This window comes from Mustela putorius, unplaced genomic scaffold, assembly GCF_011764305.1.
Source record: "Mustela putorius furo isolate JIRA1106 unplaced genomic scaffold, ASM1176430v1.1 tig00000551_pilon_pilon_pilon, whole genome shotgun sequence".
NCBI lineage: Eukaryota > Metazoa > Chordata > Mammalia > Carnivora > Mustelidae > Mustela > Mustela putorius.
The window spans coordinates 13,295,089-13,321,419 of NW_025421412.1; the positions used below are offsets into that span (position 1 = coordinate 13,295,089).

The window sequence follows — 26,331 nt, forward strand, 5'->3', positions numbered from 1 at the left end:
ATACCCTTGGTACCTAGTTATGATTTATAATGTCAGCGCAGTGGAAAAAAATGTGCCTAACAATCCTAAAATAATGATTACAGCGGAAAGTTTTATTTCTTATACGATGAGGTCTTCACTAACAGGATGGTAAGACAGAGTCCATATTAGAGAAATAAACAAAAGACCTTCCTTGCTTGCTTGAAGTGTTCCTTTCTCATCAGCATTAAGTAAAAGATTTACTCCTTTGTATTCTCAATACCGGATCTGCAACCCAGAACTTACTATGTGTTCCAGTTCCACCTCCACAGCCCCCACCCCCAGCTCTATTCTCAATTATAATCAGTTTTGCCAACTGCTCTTTTAACTACAACAAAAGAGGGAGGATTCCTCTGTATTGCAGTTAGAAGATCGCGTTTTAAAGTATATCTTTCATCTCTGAAGTCCTATCTGTTTCATCTAAGGAAGGACTGCCCACTGGGTCCCCGCTGGACCCCATCGTGCATTTCCATCATCACCGAGGAGCACTGTTACTCTCACTTACTCAACTCCAAGCTCCTCAAGGGCAAGAAAATCTGCTTAATTTCTGGATGCTCCCCAGCAAGGGTCCAATGCATGTTAGCTCTCATCACATGTTTTGAATGAATGAATGAATGAATGAATGAATGCACAGTGTCTATCCAATAGTATAATAGGCTTCTGATAAGCCAGCGATCTCAACTAAAGCTAATGAGTAATTCCTACCACCTAGAGGGATGGCTCGCAAACTGTGCCGCACACTGGAATCCCAGGAGCGTTTTCAGAAAAGGCCACTGCCCAGGCCACACCCAGACCAGTAAAATAAGAAACTCTGGGCGAAGGGGCCCATATTGGAACCTCTCAAGACCCTTCAGGAAATTCCAGAATACAGCCAAGTTTGAGAACCAGGGTTCTAGGCAGGTGCTTGTCCACTGTTAACGTGTATACAAAACACCTGAGGATATTTTAAAATTGGAATTCAAATCCCAAAGGGCTTGGGTAGGGCTGAGGCTCTGGGGCTGTAACAGATTCCCCAGGGATGAGGAGGAAGACGAGGAGGAGGCAATGGAGGAGGAGCAGCAGGAGGAAAACACGGAGGCGGCAGAGGAGGAACGGGAGGGAAGCGGAGGGCAGGAGGCGGTGGCAGCTGGTTTCCAAGGGACAGTACAGTGACTCAGGAGGCGGGGCTGGGTTACAGCCCCCCCCCCCCGCCGCCCCCGCCCCCTTTTTAAAGCACCAGTCTGTAGAGCTCCGTTTTCCTCTGTTTGCAGACTTGATGTTCTGCACACAATTTCGTTTAGGGGGAGAAAGTTTGAAGGAAAGCGGGGGAAACAGGAGCGGGCTGAGCCAGTCACTGCGGGTCACCTGTTGCTGGCCGCTGCGCTCCCCGGCAGGGCTCAGCCACCCTTCCCTCGCCGGGGCGGCCCGGGCCCCGCTTCCCGGGGGCTCCAGGCGGCGGCCCACCCGGAGGAGGAGGAGGGGGAGGAGCAGCAGGAGGGGGAGCTCGGACGGGGAGGGGTGAGTGAGGAGTGCCCTGCGCCTGAGGGATTTACTTATTGTGCTGAAGAAGGGAAGGAAGGGGGGAAACAAAAACAAAACAAACCGGGGAAAACACCAACAGAACTTAGGCAGCGGAGCAGCGGGGATGGCAGCCTTCCCTAGTTCCCGGCGTTGGGGAGAGCGTGGGCCTCCCGCGGGGCGCCCCGCGGCTCCCCGGCCCGGCGCAGGAAGGTGCGCGGCGGGCGCGCCCCACTTACCATGACTGTGGCCGCGGCCGCGGCTGCCTGGGCGGCCACCGCCGCTTGGTTGGCTTGGTGCTGCGCAGCTTTGATTTTGGCCTGCAAGTGTGCAGGAGGGTGAAAATATTTGCATTTCTCCCTCATGCAACGCCCCTTTATGTAATCCATACAAACGGTTACGGTGTTGTCGTTTGTGTCGATCATGGTGCTGTCTGCGGGGTGTGCAAAGCGGCAGTCGGTCTCCCCCCGGGCACAGTTTCCTCGCTGGAACTCCCTGCATACCTAGGACACGGGGGCGAGAAGAGCGCAAGATGCAGAAGGAAGCCTGAGCGCCGCCGGCGCAGCCATTTATGTTTAAAAAAAAAATTTTTTTTTTTTTTTTAAAAAGGAATAAATGCTTTTCCTTTCTTTTCATGGTGGCTTTTGTGCCATTTCCATACAAAATCTGATTGTCAGGGACTCAACCAGGATCAAACTGATGAGTTTGGCTGCGCCCTCTTTTCTGAAGTGAGACTCTGGATTGAGAAAATAAGTCAAAAGTCTGCAGTTGGGCTAAAATCATGAAAATCAACAAGGCCTCCCTTTATCTCTGGGTAGTGTGCTTATCTCTGTATCTACTTTACAATAATTAGGACACAATGTATGCGTATATGTATCTATACATAGTATGGAATTTGGACATGTATGTCCATATCCAAATCTCCTCCTGTCCTGAGGACTCTGGGACACCACAGGCTTGCTGGATCACAGACCGAGCCCCTAGGGCGGGGCTGTACAACTCCAGACAGAACTGGGGGAAACAGACTTGTTCCTCCCCTGAGGATGGGCACTGGGTGGGGTGAAACTAAATACCCCTGTTTCCCTCTAGGTCTCCCCTGCTCTACAAAGATAACTTACACTTACAGTCCTTAAGTCAGAACTATTGTACCTAAGATGCTGAAACTTGCATTTTAAGCCACTCTGTTACTGTTTTTGACAGCACAGACAGAAAGGAAAGATAAAAAGGAGAGAAGTAAGTGGAGGAGAGTAGGAACAGTTTGAAGTGATGTGTTGCTGTTGCTTTTACAGTCCGTAATCCTTAGTTATCCTGAAGTCTCGGGTACTAGAATGTTCCATCCTCTAAGGATACTGGTGGATCAAAAGTTTACCATGTAAAGAAAGTTTTGTTGAGAATTTAAGGAGTATTCTTAATTCTGCCCTGAATGTCAACAACATAAGATGACATGGAAAATAAATAGACAAGATAATTATATTTATAAAATATCAGTAGCAGGGCAGAACTAATAGTAAAATTGTAAGTTATTTCCCTTTTAGGCTCTCATTCCAAAGTCAATATGTTGAAGTGGTGGTTGGCATCCTGACCATCAGTGACGTCATACGAAGTGTCACTAACGTGACAGACGTGCTCCACGCAAGTCAAAGGGGCTTGCAAAATACAGTTTCACTGACCAGTGGCCAAGAGAGTTTGAAGGGTAAGCAGATAGGTCACAAAACTGCTCCTTCTTTCCTCCTGCTTTGGCTACAAGCCAATATTCCATCTTTAGTTCATAAAATGTACAAAATAAAAATTACTCAGCTGTTCCCATCAATTCTGAGTCAGCCTTCCTCTCAAAATGCAATCCTCCAGTCTGAGACTGCATTGGAGGTGCAGACCGGCCATCAAACGTTTTCCAAGGGTCTCTGTGCGTGGCCAACTTCATGCCTAGTTTGAAATAAACTCTAAGCTGCCCCGCTAAAGTCACTGTCAATTATTTTTCAATGTCTTTGTCTACTAGTCCTGATGGGGAGGAGGATTTGTCCCCAACTCGGCTGATTTGATTTATTTTCTAAACCACACATTCGGAAACTGAACACTAAAGCTCCAAGGGTCCAGCAGGTGGAGCCCCAAACACTTTTGCAGACCATGAAAGGTCTGTTCTATACTCACAGGGGCTGGCTGGATCAAAACAGTACTGTTAGGGAACTATACTTTTCGTTTGGGGATCCATAAACTCCAGATTGAAGCTGATATTAGGGAGCCACATTTTACTGCCCTCAAGAATTAAGTGGTAAATATTTATAATTAAAAAAAATTTTATTGGGTCAATATTTAAACAAATGCACCTTGAAATAATATTCTCCAGTGATCCAACATAAGCACAGTGAACATCCTAACTGTATATACATCACCTAACAACTCTAATGGGTAATGGCATTAAAGGAGCTTGCTGAAAAATCTACGAGAATCTTTACGTACCTGTATAAAATGCTCTGTTAACTATCACAGCATATAGTATGTAAGATAAATCCTCTAACTCTGATGAAAGAGAAATGTTACCCCATAAAGGCTGGCTTGACTCATGACTTAACAGTTATGTTCTATAAATACATGACCTTGTTTTCTTGACTTTTATAGAACACTTGAACTTAAAGAAAATATCTCAATTGATAATTAAATTGGCCCAGCTTCCAGTTCCCCTGCTTACCAACAATACAGCCAGAGCTGAGATTCTGGAACATACCAATAGAACCATATTAGTTCTTAAAATATTGACATATGATCACACCAAGTGGTCAACAGTCATGATTCTACTTACTCCCACCCCTGTGCCCAAGTGTCCCCCTTGGCCTGACTGCTGGACCCCTGATTTGCCCATTCTCAGAGCTTTCCAGGATCCATCAGAGGTTAATGCCTGGCACCTGGAGGCCTTCAGGAGCCATCTCTGTGGTCTACACAGTGATTGACTGATAGTTCCCTTGGTTGTTCAATATTTTGCCCCTGAACACACATTCTTGGTCGGTAAATTTTGTTTGTGCTAAGCTAATTCTTTTCCTACAGACTCATTTCCTTTATAGTCTGCCTTAAATGGAAACCATAGAATTATGAATGCAAGGCTTTTAGACAAATGTGTGTGCGCGCGCGTCCGTGCACATGGCTGTTTGCAAGACTGAATGAGTATCTTACAAGGGTTCACTTAAATAGAAGTACACTTCTACCCCAAATGCATCTCAAACCACAAATATAATTGAAGTACCTCCAGCTTGTCAGTCCTGAGAAGTTTCTGAGTTGCAGTTGAGCCCGGGACCGTGACGGGTGGACTTCCGGGAACAATAACGGGTGTGGTGGGTAGAATTTCCGTTGGGACTAACCCAACTCCAGGGGTTACAGGTGCTAAGTAAGGAGCAAAGCTAATCGCCGTGTTTGTCCCTATGGCGGGACCTACAGGAAAAGTGGGCTGTTAAAGGAAGACAACATAGGACAAAGATTTCTTTAGAATAAAACTTTACAAAATCACCAGCAATTCATCATAGACAAGACTCTTTGTGTACATAAACCGGTATCTGCGAAAGCTCATTAAGCTTCCTTGTTTTGTCTTGCTTAATAAAAATGAAAGCCATATAGATCCTCTATTCCTAAAACCATACCAAAAAATCATGGGAGAACATTGTAGAAACCTAATTACAGTGAACAGGTTAAACTTTTATTTCTATGAAGGTGTTCTCAAGAAAAGAAAATACAAATTCTCGCTTTAGTTGCTCATCATTCCAAACACTGGATGTTAGGGAGTAAAACCTATGGAAGGCTGACTCCAATTCTCTCCTTTCTCCTCCAGGGCTCTCAAAAAGGGTATGAATAAAGGAAAAACCTTGAATGGTGCCTGATTTTCCAGTTGATCAAGTTTGTACATTCTCAAAAAGTGGGGATTATTTGGGGCTGTATTTTCTCAAACTCACCAGCATGTTCCCGTAGCCCATCACTAGTACACACGTATCCCAGTATCCATAGGCAATGTTCATGGAAACCTGCTATTTCATGGTCCAGCACATCCATGTCTAGATCCAACCCTCCCTCCCTAAAAGTTTCAATGGAAGAGCATCATTTGGCCAATTTCTCAACTGGCCAATTTTTCAAATGGCCATTCAAAGTTAGTTTGGTTTCCTAGGTCAAAATCAGCACAGCCATGATAAATGCATTCCGTACCTTATTCAACTTCTCTATCCCTACACTCCTTGTCCACAGCTAAGAAGAAATACACTAAGGCGTCCATAAGATGATTATTTTTAAAAGTTCCCCCTAAAAAATACACCTCTCAGAAAGGAAATAATATAAGAGAACAAGAAGCTTTGTCTGACTCTTCTAGAACCAGTGTTAAAAACTGAAGATGTTGGGATGCCTGGGTGGCTCAGTTGGTTAAGCAACTGCCTTCAGCTCAGGTCATGATCCCAGAGTCCTGGGACTGAGTCCCGCACTGGGCTCCCAGCTCAACGGGGAGTCAGCTTCTCCCTCTGACCTTCTCCCCTCTCATGCTGTCTCCCACTTTCTCCCTCTCTCTCAAATAGAAGAAATCTTTTAAAAATATATTAAAGAGAAAACTGAGGGTGCTGAAAATTTTTCTTAGAATAAATTTTACACATTGGGGCGCCTGGGTGGCTCAGTCAATTAAGCCTCTGCCTTCGGCTCAGGTCATGATCCCAGGGTCCTGGGATCGAGCCCCACATTGGGCTCTCTGCTCAGTGGGGAGCCTGCTTCCTCCTCTCTCTCTGCCTGCCTCTCTGCCTACTTGTGATCTCTGTCAAATAAATAAATAAAATCTTTTAAAAAAATAAATAAATTTTACACCAAATTGTACCTGAATGGTTTTTGTTGGTTGCTTGCTTTTTTAATTAATGACTTTGAACTTATTTTTAGAACCAGTGTGCAGATATTTGCAATTATGTGTTAATGCAATTTTCTAATACCGAACCATGCCATTGGCCCTGTCACTCTACTTTGCTATTTATACATTGTGAGTAACATTCTTGTTTTCTATTTATGGCTCTGAATGAGCTGTTGAACATATGGGGAAAATAACAATCTATGTTTATTAAACATATTTTTTGTTGACAGCAATAATGGAAAAATATCTCTTACGAATGCTCATGTTAGAAAACAGTGAAATATTGATAGTCTGTGCAGGGAGTTCTCAGAGAGTCTGGAAGTCTTTACCATAGTGGCTGGGGGCCACAAAAGGTGATTCTAATGGTCTGCGAGCGCTGTCGAAGCCCTCCCACGAGGGGCTCTTAGATCTTTATGGCTCAGATGTAAAATTCACTTTGGGACAGAGTTGCAACATGAGGTCTCACCATGGGAAATAGATGGCAGTTAGGAAATTTTTTCTCCAAAATTTTATATGTGTATGTTTTCCATTTTCAACCCATTTGAGCCATAATTACAAGAATGTTGTGGTTTTCAGGAACTATAGCTTTTATAAGTTAGTGTTCTTGAAAGAAAGCCAAGTGATTTAAATGGTATGACTACATAATGTTAGAATTTTAAAAAGATCAACCCTGAAAGGTCATAAATCACAACAGATCAGTGATTCAAAACACTAGCTCTATCACAAATGCCTGTGGGGAATTTCTTAAAAAGAGATATGCCAGACTCAATAGGTCTAGGCAGGGGCCCCGAAATTTGCATTAAAAAAAATTTACTACATGATTTGATGTGTGGCCCAGTTTGGGCACCGCTGTCCTAGATGAACTGTGAAAGTAAGTATTAAAACACTTGTACTAAATGTGTCATTTAACCCAGAGACCGATTATCAAAGTAAACACTGAAAGAAGAGAGTCCTCCCCCCACACCCCCAGTTTTGACTTTCTGTAGCAGCAAATTCTCAACCCCTCCCACTGTGGAGCATTTGAAGTCAGGGTCAGAGTGGTGACATAAACACAGCTTGTACCTTGACTGTCAAAAGGATGTCAGAACCTCAAAACTCATTTCCTGAAACCTTTTCATGTATCAACAAATCTATTACAATTAGGAAGATCATAATTTCCAAAATGTATGTTACTTGTTCATCTAATGTAATGATCTAAAATGAATGTTGCAGTTTGTTTTACTCATGATAGCTCCGACACGGCTCGGAGAGAATATTATTTAAAAATAAAACCACAGATTTTAGACTGAGATTGATCTGAACTCAAATCCAGAGCTTTGCCGATTAATGTTTATCCTGGGCAGTGAGTTAACTTCCCTGGGGTTTAGTGTTCTCAACAGTAGACGGGACATAAAACTTTAAGCTCGCTCAACTTAAAACCTTAAGCTCAAGAGTTGGGGCAAACTGGGTATTATTTCTCCAGCCCCTTCCCATGGTCAGAACTCCATAAACAACAGCTCTCATCAGTAGTGTAAAATCTAGCATTAATAAGGTTTTTCCCCCAAAAGGCCCACTGCTTCTAGAACAGGAATATAACCAGCATAGTAATGTGATAACAGAGGAATAAACTCTATTAATGATTAATAAATGATAGCTAATGTCTTCTCTTTTTTGAAATACAGGCTAGGAAAATATATACTTTCTTTCACGTGTAGCTGAAAGTTAAAAGTTTATAGGTCTTAGGAAGATAGAGTCAATGAGATATTTTCTCTCTCTTTAATAAGGTGTTTTTCACTGAAGGTAATGAGTAAGAATTAAAGTTAAGGTCCTCTTTGGAGATGAGCACTCCATTCTTATCACGGTTGACAGTAATACCTTATGCCTCTGAAGGGTTCGCAGTGTTCAAATTTTTCTCACACACCTCGTCTTCTTTAACCTTCTCAATATCCATGAAGGGCAAGGGTGGCCGTGTGAGAACTTGCAGGTGAAAGCAGTTTAGAGTAGAGACCAAATGGATCATGCACGGTCAATGCCGCCGAGGCAGAGTCAAGGCAAAGCACCCAGTTTGGGGCTATTTCCCTTCCTTTGCACTCCCTAGATTTTGCTGGTAATTTCTTAAAACAGAAGAGGGACAACAGCCCCCACCCCAGCTGCGCTAATGTCTTTGAGCGTAAGGCCAGAGTGCTGGTGGGGAGCTGTGTCCGACCATCAGCCTCCTTCACATGGGACGGGTGGGTGAGGCTGTTCCCTACAGTGGTGCCCTGGAAAAGTGGATCCCAGATCCCAGAATCAAATTAAACTCCCCCAGGAGAGTCCAGGCTGACATCATGTCCTCACGTCTGAATTCAGGGCTTAGCTGCAGCTAAGAAGAGAAGAGCAGCACTTCCAAAGGATTCTGGTCCCAGGGCACAGCAGCCCGTGCCTGGGAGCCTTGGCCCCATGGTTTCTGCGGAAGGTCTCCCACCATGTTGTCTGAAATGGGATCCACTGGGTCCTTGATCATCTCCCAGAACTAGCTGCATCTAGAGAGGCTGGAGGACAAAGCGACGGCGTCTTCTGGACAAAAATGGCTTCTGAAATGCTGGCCTTGCTATTTGTAATTGCTGTACTTCATTCCACATTCCTGTGTTTCTCTCTTCAGCTTCTCCCATGCTAGTCTTCTTTCTTAGCACATTACACCAGTAGATCTGGGTTCAAAGACTTCTCTCTCTCTCACACACACTCTCTCACACACACATTCAGCACGTATTCTTTGATATTTTGTAGTGGAAGGAAAGATCAGTGCTGTGTAGTAATGACTAAGTGGCCTGAGGTATTTTATGGCTCTAAAATTTAGTCAGTTGACTTTTTAAAAGAGGAGTGTGAGAGTTCATACATGTAGAAAGCTTTGACTTCAAAGGTAGGTATTCAACACTCAAACTGAAAGGCTTAAAACATGGCATCCCTTAGCCTGCTCTTTTTTTTTCTAGAAGCATCTCTGGAAGGCAGACTACTCAATGCAAGACCTTGTCCTTGAGGACTGAGTTGTATAGGCTCTTAAAACTCTATCCTAGTAAGGCTACCCATCCCCATACTTCTTTTTCTTTTCTTTTTTTTTGAATTGGCATGCAACATTATATTAGTTTCAGGTGTATGATGTAACAATCGATATTTGTATATACTGAGGAATGATCACCACAGTAAGTCATTAAGATTTATCACTATATGGAGGTACAGAATTTGCCTTCCTGTGAAGAGGACATTTGAGATTTACTCTCTTAGCAACTTTCAGCTATGCGGTATTCTTAACTGTAGTCCCAAGCTGACTATTAACATCCCCATAAATTTCTCTTTCTTTTTTTTTTTTTTTTTTTTTAGTAACTGGAAGATTGTACCTTACAACTCCCTCTTCCCCATTTCACCAGCCCCTTTCCCCTGCCTTTGGAAACTACCAATCTTTCTATCTGAAAGACTGATAGATTCTATCTACCTATCTCTCTATGAGCTTGGTTTTTTGTTTTGTTTTTGTTCTTTGTTTTTTGTATAAGTGAGATCATATAGTATTTGTTTTTTTCCATGTGACTTCTTTCACTTAATATAATCCCCTTGTGGTCCATTCACATAGTTGCAAATGGCAAGACTTCATTCTTATTAATGGCTGAATGATATTTCATTGTGTATATACACCACATCTTCTTTACCCATTCATCCATTGACAGACCCTTGGGTTGTTTCCAAATATTGGCTACTGTAAATAATGCTGCAACAGACATAGGGGTGCAGGTATCTTTTCAAATTAGTCTTCTCTTCTATGGATAAATACCCATGAGTAGAACTAATAGATCATATGGTAGTTCCATTTTTAATTTTTTGAGAAACTTCTATACTGTTCTCCACAGTGACTGCACCAATTTACATTCCATGCAATGGATTTCCTTTTCTCCATATGCTGGCCATACTTGGTACCTCTTATCTTTTTGGTAACACCATTCTAACAGATGTGAGGTGATACCTTTCTTATTTATTTGAGAGAGAGAGAGAGAGAGAGAGAGAGAGGATATGTGTGCGTATGCTCGACTCGAGGGAAGAGTAGAGGGAGGGAATCTTTAAGCAGACTCTTCAGTGAGCACAGAGCTCAACAGAGGGCTCCATGTAACGACCCTGACATCATGACTTGAGCCAAAAACCAAGAGTCTGATGCTTAAACGACTGAGGGAGGCAGGTGCCTGATGTGAGGTGGTATTTTACAGTGATCTTTATTTGCATTTTCCCTGACGATGAGTGTTGTTGGCCATCTGCATGTCTGTCTTCTTTGTAAAAATGTCTATTCAGATCTTCTTCCCCTTTTTTAAAATGGGCAGAGGATTTTGTTTTCTTCTTTACTATACTGTGGTATGAATTCTTACTGTATTTTGGATGTTAACCCCTTATCAGATACATGATTTGCAAATATTTTCTCCCATCCCATAGGTTGTCTTTTCATTTTGTCGATGGTTTCTTTTGGAGGGGAGAATTTTTTAGTTTGAAGCAGTCCCACTTGTTGATTTTTGCTTTTGATGCCTTTGCTTTTATTATCAAATCCCGAAAATCATCACAGGACTGATGTCACCACCCATGTTTTCCTTTAGGAAAGAAGTTTAATGGTTTCAGATCTTACACTCAAGTCTGTAATCCATTTTGAGTTAATTTTAGTGCATGGCATAAGACAGTGGTCCAGTTTCCTTCTTTTGTATGTAGCTGCTCAGTTTTCCTGCACTATTCATTGAAGAGACTTTTCCCATTATATATTCTTGGGTCCTTTATTGTAAATTAGTTGACAATATATGAGTGAATTTGTTTCTGGGCTCTCTATTCTGTTACATTGATCTAAGTATCTGTTTTTATGCCAATACTATACAGTTTTAAAAAAAATTTTTGTTAACATATAATGATTAGCCCCAGTGGTACAGGTCTGAGAATTGACAGGTTTACACACTTCACAGTACAGTTTTGATTACAGTTTTGCAATATAGTTTGAAATCAGACAGCATGATGCCTCCAGCTTTGTTCTTCTTTCTCAAAATATTTTTTAGCTATTCAGGGTCTTTTGTGATTTCATACACATTTGATGATTATTTGTTCTAGTTCTGTGAAAAATGCCATTGTAATTTTGATGGGGATTATTTGAATCTGTAGATCACTTTGGGTACTATGGCTATTTTAACAATATTAATCCTTCCAATCCATGAGCATGGAATATCTTTCCACTTCGTTCTGTATTCTTCAATTTTTTTCATCAATATAGTTTTCAGTGCACAGACCGTTTACCTCCTTGGTTAAATTTATTCCTAGAGATTTTATTCTTTTGATGCAGTTATACATGGGATTTTTTTTTCATAATTTTTCTGATTGTTCATTAATGTATAGAAAGATGACAGATTTGTTTTGATTTTGTACACTGCGATATTACTAAACTCATTTAATAGTCCTAACCACTCACTTCTTTATCTTGAGTGTAGACACAAAGGCTGTGTGTTGGGTGGAAGGTGTGGTGTGTGAGGAAGGAAAGGAAAAGAATTGCTGTTATGTCCTATTAGGAATCAGGGAGAGAAAAACTGCCAGGAGGAAAAACTGAAGGGGACTTTTAAAATATGGTGAATTTGAGACAGAAGAGTTATAAGAGGAAAGAACAGTATGTGTTTTCATCCACTCAGTGAGTTATTTTTTGATACAAACATTGTACCAGACCACCGTGTGTACACTTATTAAACTTAAACCCTAATGGGAAAGAACAAACAAAATTATGACTTATGTTTATAGATAGACAGAAAGGGGAGGCCTCCCTGGCAGTGATGGAGGTTTGTGGTGGGTCACAGAGAATGAATCTGGAGTCCTTCTGGACAAGATCAAGTTACCATGTGATGAGCAGTAGGATACTTCCAGCAAGAGCAAAAGCCCACGAGGCAAGCAAGAGCTTTGTGTGTTCACAGAACTGAAAGCCGGGTTTGGTTCCAGGGAATACAGAAAGAGTGGCCCATGATGAGGTGGTGAGCTGGTGGGGCCCAGGGCACAGACAACATTCTAGAGCACAGTCATGGTTACATGTTTACACTTTGTCTCTAACGAAATGAGAGAGCTCTAGTGGGTTTTAAGAGAGTGACATGATGCTCTTATGTGTTACAAACATTCCTCTGGTTGCTGTATGCAGAATACACTGGAGTAAAGCAAGAGTGGAAATTGACAGAGTAGAAAGGAATTATTTGAATAATGGACTGATGGAAGCTTGGGTTGGAGAAGGTAGAGAAGGAAGCAGACTTGAAAGCAGTTATGACAGGACCTGCTAATGGACTGGATGTGAGAGAAGCTGATTAATTTTGGTTTTGAAACTGCTGGTTGCATTTCCTGAAATGGGAACATTGGGCTTGAACATGCCACATTCCTGTGAGCAACTATGTGAACTTGGGGCTCCAAGGAGAAGACTGGAAATACATATAGGGGAGTTCTCAGCTTACAGACGATTTACAGCCATGGGAATGGATGAGATCATGAAGGAAATGCCCAGTGCCAGGAACATCCATGTACAGCAGCCTCTGCACATAGTAGAGGAACACAAAGGGCAACATCGCCAGCTTTTTCTTGGGGAGGAAGACAGATCAGAGAGGAAGGAGCGTTCCACAAAGGAGAGGCTGATTATGTAGGTTGAATATGGCTAAGAGGTCAAATGAGCACAACAAAGCCAAAAGAGACCACTGGTTTAGCAATATGGAGGTCACTGATGAGATAATCAAGGGACTAGGTTTAGGGTAGATGGAAGTTAGGAGGGAGTGGAAAAAATATCCATAGTTCTTTGGAGAAGGTTAGTCTAGAAGGAAACCTAAAAATGGAGTTGTACCTGCTACTCTGTATTTATCAGTGTATTTGTCCTAAGCAGTTCCGTGTGTTATTCATTTCTTGCGGCCTGACAAACTGCCACAAACTTGGCGACTTACAATAATGCGAATTTATCCTTGTATTGTTCTGAAGGTCAGAAGTCTGAAGTCGGTTTCACCAGGCCCAAATCAAGGTATTGGCATTTTGTGTTCCCTCCAGAGGCTCAAGGGAAGAATCTATTCCTCTTCGGTCTTCTGGCGGCTGCTGGCATTCTCTGGTTTGTTGTTTTGCCACCTGTCTCTGCCTCTATGGGCACATTGCCCTTTTCCATAGGTGCCGACTCTCCCTCTGCCTCTCTCTCATAAGGCTCCTTGTGATTGCATTTAATCCAGGAACATGGCCCCATCTCAAGATGCCCAACTTCCTCATATCTACAAAGACCTAGTTTCTTTATAAGGTGACATTTACATGTCCCCTATACCTTTCAGGGCCATTATTTGGCCCACTATACTGTACTAGGTCACTAATTCCTGAGACTCTGAAGTTGTTTGTAGAGTTGATGATTTTAAGTGCATCGTACTTCTCATTCCGGGATTTCTTGGGATTTAGAAACATCTATTGAAATATTTAAATGTATAATTCATTTTTCATAGATGAATCATGGTTATTAACTCCTAATTGATATTTGAGACAAAACATAAACATAGCTTCCAAAAAGAATTTCAAATAATAGTTAACAATGGGAATGGACTTTTCTTATCAACACTGCCATTATTATTATTTTTTAAAGATTTTATTTATTTATTTGACCGACAGAGATCACAAGTAGGCAGAGATGCAGGGGGAGAGAGAGAGAGAGAGGGAGGAGGAAGCAGGCTCCCTGCTGAGCAGAGAGCCCGATGTGGGACTCGATCCCAGGACCCTGGAATCATGACCTGAGCCGAAGGCAGAGGCTTTAACCCACTGAGCCACCCAGGCACCCAACACTGCATTGTTAAGTTCCAGGGTCAATCTTTATGAATTCTAAATAAATAAGAAGTGAATGATTACAATGAGTGAGACAGACACATAATGCAGTATTACTATGTTGACCTTGTTGGTTCTAAATTTATTCCTACAGACATTATTTAATATGAATAACTAAATTATTTTCACTTTAGGTAATTTAATAAAATAATTTACATGCATATATCAATAGAGAACCATAAATTATACATGTGTGGTTTTAAATAGATCCACTTAAATGCCTATATTTGGTGTTAAATGTATTCAAAACTCTGTCTAGGCTGTGCTTAGGTCTAAGCTCCCCTCTACTCATCCTTTGGGATGTGCTTATTTGGGACCTCCTCCAAGTGGCATTTCCTGCCTCATTCAAAATCATAATTCCCTTTGCCTGAATCTTACTTTGCCTGTCTCATGGCTCTGTCTATGCCCGAAAGACGGTCTCATTTATGTTGGAGCCCCCTGCACCTGGCACTTTTTTTTTTTTTTCCTTTTTACTCTGGGCAGAGATGGGTCCTGGCTACTTCATGCCATCATTTTTGAGCAGAAACGTGGAGACAAGCAGAACTGTGAACCATCTGCCCAGATTCTCTCCCTCTTCCCACCGTCTTACCCTTCCCCTCTCATCATGCAGACATCATCGAAGTACATCTCAGGAGTAGCTATCCTTTTTAATTTAGCAGCTTTCAATAACATAGACTTTTCACACAATAAAGACTAATTTTTAAACAATAGTCTTTTGTGTATGTACTTCTTTATAAAAGCAAATTTCCCTCACTTTGCTGGCTTTGGCTTTTTTTTTTTTTTTAATTAGCTTGTTTTTGACAATTCACCAATGTAAATGAAATTCCCTAAAGCCAAATGCACTCCTTCTCCCCAGGGCCTCGTTCCTAAAACAATTTCCAGACCTTTAAGCAAGTACTTTCAAACACTGAAATCAAGGAGAAAATACGACACAATACATATTCAAAGACTGAACTCCCTTGAGCATTTAATCTCGTGGCCCTGAGCACAGCTGCCACATTGGCCAGCCTCAAGACTGCAGCTTGGGTGGCTAAGGCAGCCTTCTCTGGGAATGCCTTGGGGCCCCCAGGGGACTGCCCCTCAAGATGTCTTGACTTCCAATGCCAGCCCCGTTGCCTAGTAGCTGCATGACCTTGGGTAAATCATTTAACTACTCCGGTTTCTCACTTTGCTCACCCTATAAAACGATGCCAGGGAACCAAACAGTCCGCTAGGTTGCTAACCATCTAACAGGCATCGACGCCTCCTCTTTACATAGATCATCGCTGCATACTCTACATGCGAGTGCAGAGAACTCTTTCCATTCTAAAGTGGTTCAAATGCGGAGTCTACCGGTGAGCAAGAGTTGGAGGGACACAGATTTCCCAGACACCGCTCAGAAACCGTCTTTGCCTACTGCGTCCACACACATTTTTTCCATTTAAATAATTTCAAACACCCTATTTTCAGCATCCATTTAGCTTCAAAGCTATTTGTTTTAATTGTAGCCAGAGACAAAGTAGAGGGGAGGCCGTTTTAGGTCAACGTGGCACTGCCTGTACCAACACTTTAATCACCAAGCCCTTCATTAGATGCGAGGTACTCACCACTGGATGAAGTGGGGTTCCTGGAAACATAAATTGCATCTGCTGGGCAAGCATCGCGGCAGCCGTTTTTTGCTGGATCAGATTGTTCCTCCCATTAATTTCTAGTTGAGTTTTTAAATGTGTTGGAGGATGAAGATACTTGCAGTTCTCTCTTGAACAACGGCCCTGTAAAACGAATGTTTTGGTTTTAGCACTGCTGGGAGTAGCTTTCATCCATGGCCAACCATTTCCCAATTGCTCCACGTACACAAAGGCAAGGATGCCGTGCGTGCGTGCGTCCGTGCGTGCGCGTGAGGGCGTGCGTGCGCATGCGCACTCATGTCGGAACGCACAACGGACTTGCAACATAGAAGGCGTGAACCAGGCAATAAATGACTATCGATCTTGCTCAAACCTGTTCAGCAGAGAAGCTTTCTGAGATTTTTTGTGTGTGTGTGGTGGTTCTTTCTAATGGATTCCAACTCTGGCAAGAGACTCCAAAGAAATCTGAGTGCTAGGAATAAAGGCAGACCCTTCTCCTAGGCGGGTGGAAGGCAGCCAGAGGAGCATTTTTTATGGGAACTTATCAAAAGGACTCTCTGAACTCGCTCGATGGTGGTTTGTGCATGCTGGAGTGCTGACCAAGGATGAATGGTTACGTGCCGAATTTGTGCAGTGGGGACAGTAACAAGAAGTTCTTGAAATGCGTGTTCCAGATTGGCTGAAGATAACCCTTGTCCAAATCACTGAAGAAGAGGCAAAGGTCTCTAGTATAGGAGTGGATATTTCTTAGTAATAGATACTTTAGTGAACATTCCAGGCATTAAAGTCAGATAATTACCTGCAACTAATTAGTTTGATACTCAAAAGCTGTTACCCCATGTCCATGCCCCCACTCCCATGACAGTTGTATCAAATTTAATGCCACAATAGGACACAGTGAAGAGCGTTTATGGCTGAAGTAATATTTTGATGTTAAAGTCGGCCCGACGAAAACAATTAATTAGGTGACAGGTGTGCATAAAGCCAGTCTCATAGAGTTATTGCAAATGTAGTGTTCATACTGAATTCCCAAGTTTTCAAAATTACCGATTGAGAGAATCATATTGATGTGTGAATTATGCAATTTCTGGAGAACGAAGAACAGACTGTGCTAACCCGTGTATTATCATTCCCTAAAGAATTAATCTGTTTGCAACCAAGAACAGAGAATATGGGTTTGTTTACCAGATATAAAAATAATTTTAAGCGGCAAGCTTGGGGGATCTGGGGAAGCAAATTTGTTTACAGTCATCCTAATTCTAAACATCTGGAATTCTCACTCGGTTTCCCGCTCATTTCAGCTGCACTTTTGGCAGCGTAGTCTCCCTCTCCAGCGTGAACCTTCCCCCGCCACCATGGGGAAGTGCAGATGTCAGTGGCAGGCCGGGTCTTTGTGGTCTGGGCTGATCAACCAATGTGTCCTAAGGGTCTACTATTAGCATTAGCGGTCGTGTCACCCTCTGCGGGCAGGACACAGGCAGGTACTGGCGACATCAAAAGGAACTGGTCACATTTCTGCTAATAAAATTCTGTAACAATGGTTATAGGTCAGTCTGTCTCCTTAGTCTCAAACTTGTATTTTGAATGTGTCCTGCAGCTTCCTGTGTGTGAAACAACCATCCCAAGTCAATGACTAGAAGGTCTGTTATAAAGACATAGGTAAACTGGAACCATGATGAAAAATAATCTAAATCCAAGAGGCCTAGGAATCTCTCTCTTTCTCTCTCCATCTACTTGTCTCTGCAGTTTGGGGCAGGGTAGTTTTTATCCTAACTTTCCTTTGCTCTGTGTTTCATGATGTCCTCTCTTGACAGTTGCTGAGGTTGCTAAAATCAAGTCTCCGAGAAGCATGCGTGTGGAGTCAGCTCCTATAACACAGGTGTGTGACCAGTCTCTGGATTGGCTGTGTATAGGCCAGGTAGCCAAATACGCTCTTATCATCCGTGATGGGAAGTCGTTTGTGGGATACAGATGTAGCCCCCACCCACCATCAGCAGGGGCGGGAAAGGATTAAACGGAATGCCATTTCTCATACAGAAGCTATGCACCCCAGACTTCTGACAACCTCACTCCACACTCTCTTTAGGCACAAGCACTTCATCTGGAGGCTGACCCCCAGAAAGGCGCAGGTATACAAGATACCCGTATAAGGCCTGTGTGCACACAGACAGCTGGCCCTAATGAGAGAATTCGGGAGAGGAGAGTTCCATACCATGGGGATGGAATCTGTGAAGCGTCCACACTTCTACCAGTTTGGCTCTTCAATTTTGCTTATCCATATAAGCGTTCCTCTGATTCACTAGCCTTCTAATGTAATCCTTTGTAGCTATATGTAAAAATTTCAATTAGGCTAGAAAAAATACGGTTTTCTTATAAATGCAATTATCTTTTGATACAATTGGGACACTTAAGGAACAGTATAAACTATTTTCAGCCAAGAGAACATGATTTACAACATTGAATGAGTAATTTATTGATGGAACCTTCTTTTTCATGAGAATTAATGCAATTTCCTAGTGTCCTTACTTACACACTTGGAGTAAGGCATGTTATTGATCACCCATGTGCCAGACAATCTATACGTGGTTATCTCATTTTCCCCTTACAAAACAGCCATAATGGTTCCTATCTTACAAAATAGCAAATGTGCTCAGAAATATTAAGGAACTTTTTGAGGTCATATAATTGGTAAGTGGTAGAGCTAGATTCTAAATTCATGTCTACCTGACTCAATTTCATCACTACACCAAGCTATTAGTAACAGTTAAAATCTAGAAAAGAAAAATATCTGGCACTATCCTTGATAAAATAATATGGGTGCATATATATTTTATAATAATAAGATGTATAACTCAATTTAAAATGTGGTAAAATATGAGAATTTGAAGAAGGAAAAAGATTATTTGCCGGGGTCTGTCCTTCTATAGGGGGTTAGAGAAATGGTTAAGCTCACAGGCTCTGAAGGCAAACACCTGGGCACATAACTTGATTTTGCTCATTCCTATCTGTGTAAATGTGAGCAAACTACTTAAATTTCTTGCGCATGCTTTATTTTATTTGTACAATTAAAAAGATGAATTGTGTTTTCTCTAAGGAGTGTAGTAGGACTCAATGAATTAATATATGTACAAAGTTTAGAGGTACATATGCCTGGTACATAGTAAGCACTGAGTAAATGTTGTGAATATTACGAGAGAAGGGGGACGCCTGGGTGACTCAGTGGGTTAAGTCTCTACCTTCAGCTTAGGTCATGATCTCAGGGTCCTGGGATGGAGCCCTACATGGGGCTCTCTGCTCAGCAGGGAGCCTGCTTTCCCCCCCTCTCTCTGCCTACCTCTTTGCTGTACTTGTGATCTCCCTGTCAAATAAATAAAATATTTTTAAAAAAATTACCAAAGAAGGAGAAAACATTTGTGTATGATATTTTGTTTGCAGGAGGTGCAGATCACAGATTTATTTGTATTTTGTGGCTTTTTGGTTCTTCCGTAGAACAGAGTTGTATTTCAAAACTTGGTGGGAGCTACTTAATTACACTTATTCAAGTATCTTACATTTAAAAATATTTTCAGTTCTCTGGGGCATTTCTGTAAGTACCCATATTTAAAGAAACTGCTCTGGGGCACCTGTGTGGCTCAGGGCATAATCTCAGGGTCCTGGGGCCCCGTGACAGGCTTCCTGCTCAGAGGGGAGTCTGCTTGTTCCTCTCCCTCTGCCCCTCCCCGCAAAGTGGGCTCTTGCTCTCTCACTCTGTCTCAGACAAATTTTAAAAAATTTAAAACATTAATAAAAAATAAATAAACAGCCCCACAACATAGTTCAGTCTAGTATTAATATGGTGAAGTGTGTTGCACCATGGATGTTTGAGGCATACTAATTAAAGAACTGGGAAAATCTAGGCAGAATTTCAGTAAAGGATCCTCCAGGATTCTAAAATCCTAAAGGAAAAGCAACTGTCAAAATATAACGAGCTATTTGACATAGTAAACAATTTGTAAGGAAGTTTTCGTGAAGGCCTAAGATCTGCCAGGATATGCACCATCGCACAGAAACTGCTGATGATCACAGCAAGTTGTCAGAACCGAGAGGGAGAGGGCAGCGTGCGGAAGTGTAGAGCGTCTCTGTGCATCATTGTAAAACACAACAGCAGCGTCAAAACTAGTGTCTCCCGATTTCAGTCCAAGAAATAATGATAAAAATGTCTTGGAAACGTCTTCCTGTGGCCTCTGGGACTGTTTTTTGTTTCATTTCACCTCTCCCTACCTTTTAGTTCTTGGTTAAACACTGTGTCTGGGAAAGGGAGAGAAGTAGGGCCCGGCCTCTAGAGAAGAGGACTGTGTAGATCAGGGGAGGCCGGGGCACCCATTTCTTCTAGAAATGAAACACAGGAGCCCAGGTGAAGACAGACAGATGTGCCTATCCAAAGGGCCCCATGTGGGGACCAAACTCCTGAGGATATCAGGCCTTCCGGTGCTTTGCTCACCCCCAGTAGTATGGAGACCACAGGCAGTCTGGATCACACTCACGGTCGTCCTTGGCGTACATCGGGCTAGGAGTTCATTCATGCACCCACTCAACAAATATTTCCTGAGCTCTTACCATGTGTGCGCCAGGCATGGCACCATTTAACCAAATGACGACACAGATAACTGTATAAATTGTGATATGTGTTCCGAGGAGAATGCTGAGGGGGGTGGTGGGAGATGGTCGAAACCGAGACTGGTAGGTCAGCGAAGGACACCCAAGAAGTGGCATTGAAACTGGGACCCAAAGGATAAGAAGGAACGTGCATGAAGATTCCCGAGGAAGGAGCAGGGAAGCGGGTGCGCGCCAGCGGGGGTAAGAAGACAGCAAACAGGAGCCCACCAGAGCACAGGGTAAGGGGTTTGAACTTGGCCGCCACAGATTTTTTAAGCAGGAGCTGACCATTGTTTCATGCTGGCTACCTGCAAAACTGCACCCTGATTATTCGGTTTTGTACTACTTTCATTTACTACTGTCTCCACTATTATTATCGTGTTTGGAGACCACGTTATTTAAAAGCAAAGGCAGAATTCTGTCAGCGTCTACACAGAATGGGTGCAGTTTATTCTACCTTCAGAAATAATCTCTATTCCGGGAATATTTAGATTAGGGAGGATTGGTTGGAAGTAAAAAATGTCAAGCCGAATTAAGTTTATTAAAGTAAGCGACCATGGAAGATTTGAGCGCAGAGGACCCATGTAGATTCTCACCGGAACGCAGAGAGATGATAAGCTGGAATCTGGAACTTGGCAGGACAACAGATCGGAGCCATCAGAATTACACGGCCATTACGTTCCACGGCGTGGGATCGAATAAATGCAGCCGTGGCTAAGAAAAGATTTCAGAATCAGGCCGGTGTGAGGGGGGGAAATACATAATTAGAAAATGAGATTTTCTAAATGCTTATTTTAAAACAAGTAATTTTTAGAATCTTTTTCTAGTATGCTCCTAATTGAAAAAGTCAATTAAAACATGGAAGCCGACAAGAAAACAGATTAATTAGGATATTGCTAAAGGAATTCACAATAGGAGCTTTTGCCCCACAGGAAGAGCTGACAGCATATATCCCACTTGTTTTCCATGGGAAAAGCTATGGATTTTATAGGATGTACAATTCGAAGAGTTCAGAGGCCCCAGCTGTATGTATCGCTTGGGGGTAATTTGAATTGGGTCTTGGTGTGGGCTGAGTCATTCATCAGTGGATTCTAAAAAGATCCTTCTGGGGAGAAAAGTTCCAGTTGAGGTTCAGGGTCATTGTCTAACCTACTGAATTCTGTCTCTTGCAGTTGGGTTTTGGACACTCCTTGTTTTCAGTACATGATGGTGTTAAGGAGTGAGCAGGCCAGGCTCTGGACAGACAAGGGCCGACTGTGGTGACTGACGACGGATGTCTATGCTCTGAGAGTGGCCTGCAAGGACCTTTCAAGTCTGGGAGTCTGCCCTGCACCCCAAAGCTGGCCATGGAAGAGGTTCTCAGATTCCCTTGCGTTGCACACACGTGAGATCTGCTTAACGAACTCCTGATGCGATGATAGATTCTCATCCTGGAGTCCCATTCCTGAGACCTGGTCTGTCTTGGAACCTGTCTTAGAGATGCGGTTTGCACCCGTGGTAAAGGAAACAGACTTTGCCTGGACTGCTCTGGCTCCGGATCCAGCTCTGCTATTCTTGCCCTGGGGCTCACAGCTGCAACACTGGACAAGAGTTCCTACCTCTAGACTTGTGGAGGAGTTCATGCACATGGAGCATTTGACAGTTTCTGGGACACAGCGAGCCCTCTGTAAGGTTTTGATATTATTCCTCTTACCATCCTCATCCTCACCAACACCCCCACTGTTAACACCTTTGCTGCATAGTAGAGGAAAAGAAATGGTATTAATAATCGCTCTTCTAATCCTCATTCAGTTTCTCCATCCCTGGGTTTCCAGAAGCTACGAAGCTCTTTAACCCTCTGTTCCTCTTGTTCTCATCATCACTGCCAACACTGGCCATTTCTCTCTTCAGAAGAGCCTCCGATCGGGTTCTCTGATATTTTTCCTGCTCAGACCTGCCAGGGGTGATTAGCATGGTATGACTCATCTAGAATTTAAAGCAAATAAGCATTCCAGTAGGAAAAATCTGGAACTCTGGTTGTGGCTTCATCCCCAAATGGTTATGTGAACTTTTACAAACCATTATAATGGTCTGTGTATCAATTTTCTCATCCATCAAATGGGTACACTCATATTCCCCTACCTTGGCTCCTTCTGCTGGCTGTGAGAGCTAGAGAGACAGCAGCAGAAGGTGCTCGGGAAACATCGTCATTTGCTCTAGGTTGTCGATTCTGCATCTTTTTTCCTCTCGAATGTTCCTAATCTAGTAAAAGGGGAAAGCTACACATACCAACAGTTACAATAAAGAGTGACTACCAGGGACTTAGCTGGCAACAGCTCTGTAATGTTCTGAGAATAGTTGAGAAGTCGACGTGACAGACAAGGCATGGGGCACACCAGCAGAAGTGGCAAATTAAGTCAAAATTGATTAAGTCTAGGAGGATTTATTAAGTACCTACAGTGTACGCAGCTTGAAAGTGAGAAATTCAATCAAACAGACACTGTTTTGGCCCTCGTGACACACAAAGTTGTCCAGCAGACGTTTCTAAGGAACTGAACTGGCCGGGTGAGTTTCAGAAACTCTCAGGTTTTTTCAGGGGGGTTGAGCGGGGAAGAATGCCCTTGATTTGACCAGGGAAGCAGATTTATATTGGTCTATCATTTTTATGGGCCTAAGTCAGGCGGCAGAAGGCTGAGTTTAACACTGGGCCTGAACCTTCTCTTCCTTCTGCAGCACATTTCCGGAAGGATATGGGCAAGTAAAAGTGTAGTGGAATAAAATGGTTATTCACATCAGGGCCTAATTTATAACATTAACTATGCGGCTGATATAGCCGTACTCCAAGGCAAGTGACAGATTAGGCTTTTAAGCTTCTTTTGAATTTAAATAAACTAATTGAACCACATGAGCTCCTTGTATTATTAGTTCCAACTACATAATAGAGCAAATAAAATACAACCACATCAAGACTTTGGAATTAGAAGAAGCTGAATTCGGGGAATCGCTACAAGCAAATGATAACCAGAACTTCCATCAAAATGAACAGTTGCCCAGATCATCAATATTACGTATGAATTTAAAATAAGCCCTTTCTGTTTATTAGTAATTTAGTTCAATTTCTATTACAACTCATCTTTTATAGTCTATATATGCAATATTCTTTTGGTAAAGAGCATAAAACACTGCACTTATTAAAGAGAGATTAAAAAGGGCACATTTATAATCTGATCTTCTTTTTTCTGGGGAGTGTTCCTTTATCTCCCGCTCTCATGGGATGGAGGAAACTCGTAGAAAGATCTAAGGAAGATGGGAGAAATGGCCAAATGGGGAAACTAGGGAAAAATCACAAATGCAACCCCTCCAATTTTCCCCACCACCAACGCGTGCACCAGAGGGGGAGAGAGAAGGAAGTCTGAAGCACGTTGAGCAGATCACTGGCCCAGGTGATCCTGGGAACTATAGTTTAGTTTGCTTTTTCTTTCTAGAAAACCACCCAAACCGGCATTACCTGTCATTCCGCTGCTGTACCTGGACGGTGGGATGCCGCCCAGAGCCCTCTGCCATGCTAATACTTTGGTCTTCCTTAGAGAATGCTTCAAATGCTTCTGAGTTTTCCCAGTTCTAGATACTGCATTTAGGGTCATTTGTTATCAATAGAGGACTGGGGGCAACTTAGGGCCATCAAGAGTAGTTTGTGAACAGATTTGAGACTCACGCACCATTATGCCAATGCAGCGCCCCCTTCCTTGTATCTGTCTTTCTTTCTTTTTTTTTTTAATTTTTAGTTTTTGATTTTTAAATTGAAAAGTAATGAATATACAGTGTTAATATTAGCTTCTGGTGTATAATATAGTGATGCAACATTTCTGTACATACTCAGGGCTCATCCCAGTAAGGGTACTCTTAAACCCCTTCACCTGTTTCACCATCTCCCCCCCCCCCCCCCACCGACAGCCAAGTTTGTTCTCTGTATTTAAGAATTTATTTTTTTTGTTTGTTTGTTTCTTTTTTCTTTCTTTCTTTCGTTTACTGAATTCCACATGTCAATGAAATGGTATGGTATCTCTCTTTCTCTGACTGAATTATTTTACTTGGCACGATATCCTCTAGGTCTAGCCATGTTGTTGCAAATGATAAGATTTCATTCTTTTTTATGGCCGGGTAATATTCCATTGTATGTCTACACCACATCTTCTTTATCCATTCATCCATCAGTTAATACTTGGGTTGTTTCCATATCTTGGCCACTGTAAACAATGCTGCATCAAACACAGGAGCGGATGTATGTTTTCAAATTTGTGTTTTTGTTTTCTTTGGGTAAAAACCTAGTAGTAGTAGAATTATTGGATCATACAGTAATTCTATTTTTAGTTTTTTAAGGAATCTCCATACTGTTTTCCACAGTGGCTGCACCAGTTTGCATTCCCACCAACAGTGTCACAGGTTCCTTTTCTCCACATCCTAACCAATACCTGTTATTTCTTGTGCTTTTGATTCTAGTCATTCTGACAGGTGGGAAGTGAAATCTCATTGTGGTTTTAATTTGCACTTCTCTGATGATGACTGATGTTGAGTAACTTTTCATGTGTCTGTTGGCCATCTGGATGTCTTCTACAGAAAAAATATCTATTCAGCTCACTGAAATATCTATTTACCTCACTTCTTAAATTGGATTATTATTATTTTTTTGGTATTGAGTTGTATAGGTGTTTTATATATTTTGGATAGTAACCCTTACTGGCTATATCATTGGCAAATGTCTTCTCCCATTCAGTAGGTTACTTTTTTTGTTGATGCTTTCCTTCATTGTGACAAAGGCCTTATTCCTTTAAGCCCTAATGGGGAGTGCAATTAAGACCTAATTTTATAACCATTTTAGGTAGGCAAAACATAAAAACCGATAAACGAGGAAGAGAGACAAAGAGGGTTGATCGTTTGTAGTTTGCTATTTCAAAGCACGTTTAAATCTTTATTTTTTAATGGATTTTGGTTGCCTATGCAGTTTCAGTTTCTCAGACCACTTTTTTCTTGTCATTGGAAAGAGCTGTTAGTTTTAATTCAGGAGGCACACCCTGTTTTTACTGGTCTTTCCACTTCAGATATTAACTGAAAAGGTGCCCGTTAAGAGAAATCAGTGACACCAGAAATTATCCCCGCATTCTTGAGAGATTTCAGGAAACTAATTTCTGGGCATCGGATGCTTCAGTTGAAAATGATTTTATCTGACTGGAAGGGGAATGTCTTTTGTCAGAGAGGTATACTGGTGAGTGCGGACTGTGAGAAAATATCAACATAACACACAACCTGCTTGGCAGCTGTTTGACATAAGTGTCTAGATTTCCTAACATCACATTCATAACTGTGTGCATTGCCATGGCCATGGGTGAAACAGAAGCTCTATGAAATATTAATATCACAGAAGCTGGAATTTTCCTGTGGGGAAGGACACACGTTTCTTGTCTATTTATTCTATTTCTCCTCAAAGCCTAGCAGTACAGGGACCCTTACACAGAGGGCAGTCTGTGCATATTATCAAATGATTGTCCTTCCTTCTCCTTGACAAATCTCAGTGAGCCCCTTCTATGTGCCAAGCCCTGAGAGAGAGAGAGAGAGAGAGAGAGAGCGCGAGTGTGTGTGTGTGAGCCAACAGGGGCAGAGGAAGAGGGACAGAGAGAATCTTAAGCAGGCTCCACACCCAGTGTGCAGCCCCACATGGGGACCGATCTCACAAGCCTGAGATCATGACTTGAGCTGAAATCAAGAATCGGATGCTTTACCGACTGCACCCCCCAGACCCCCCCCCCAAGCCCTGTGATATTAAACAGTCAGCTAAAGCAAGAGTGAGCGATCCAGGAGAGGGGGAATTCAGGGTGCCATGGGCACATACCGCTCCAACCACTTTTG

General features: G+C 42.4%; 1 protein-coding gene across 8 annotated transcripts in view; it reads right to left on the reverse strand.

The window, feature by feature from the left end:
* Positions 1 to 26,331, reverse strand: part of MBNL2 (muscleblind like splicing regulator 2) — a 154,968-nt gene that overhangs the window by 38,012 nt on the left and 90,625 nt on the right. For all 8 annotated transcript variants that reach the window (XM_004746120.3, XM_004746122.3, XM_004746123.3 and 5 more), the window contains exons 3-5: positions 15,793 to 15,957; positions 4,751 to 4,951; positions 1,755 to 2,018 (exon numbers count right to left, since the gene is read on the reverse strand). In XM_004746120.3, the coding sequence (XP_004746177.1) occupies positions 1,755 to 2,018; positions 4,751 to 4,951; positions 15,793 to 15,957 (630 nt within the window). The remainder of the gene's footprint in view (positions 1 to 1,754; positions 2,019 to 4,750; positions 4,952 to 15,792; positions 15,958 to 26,331) is intronic.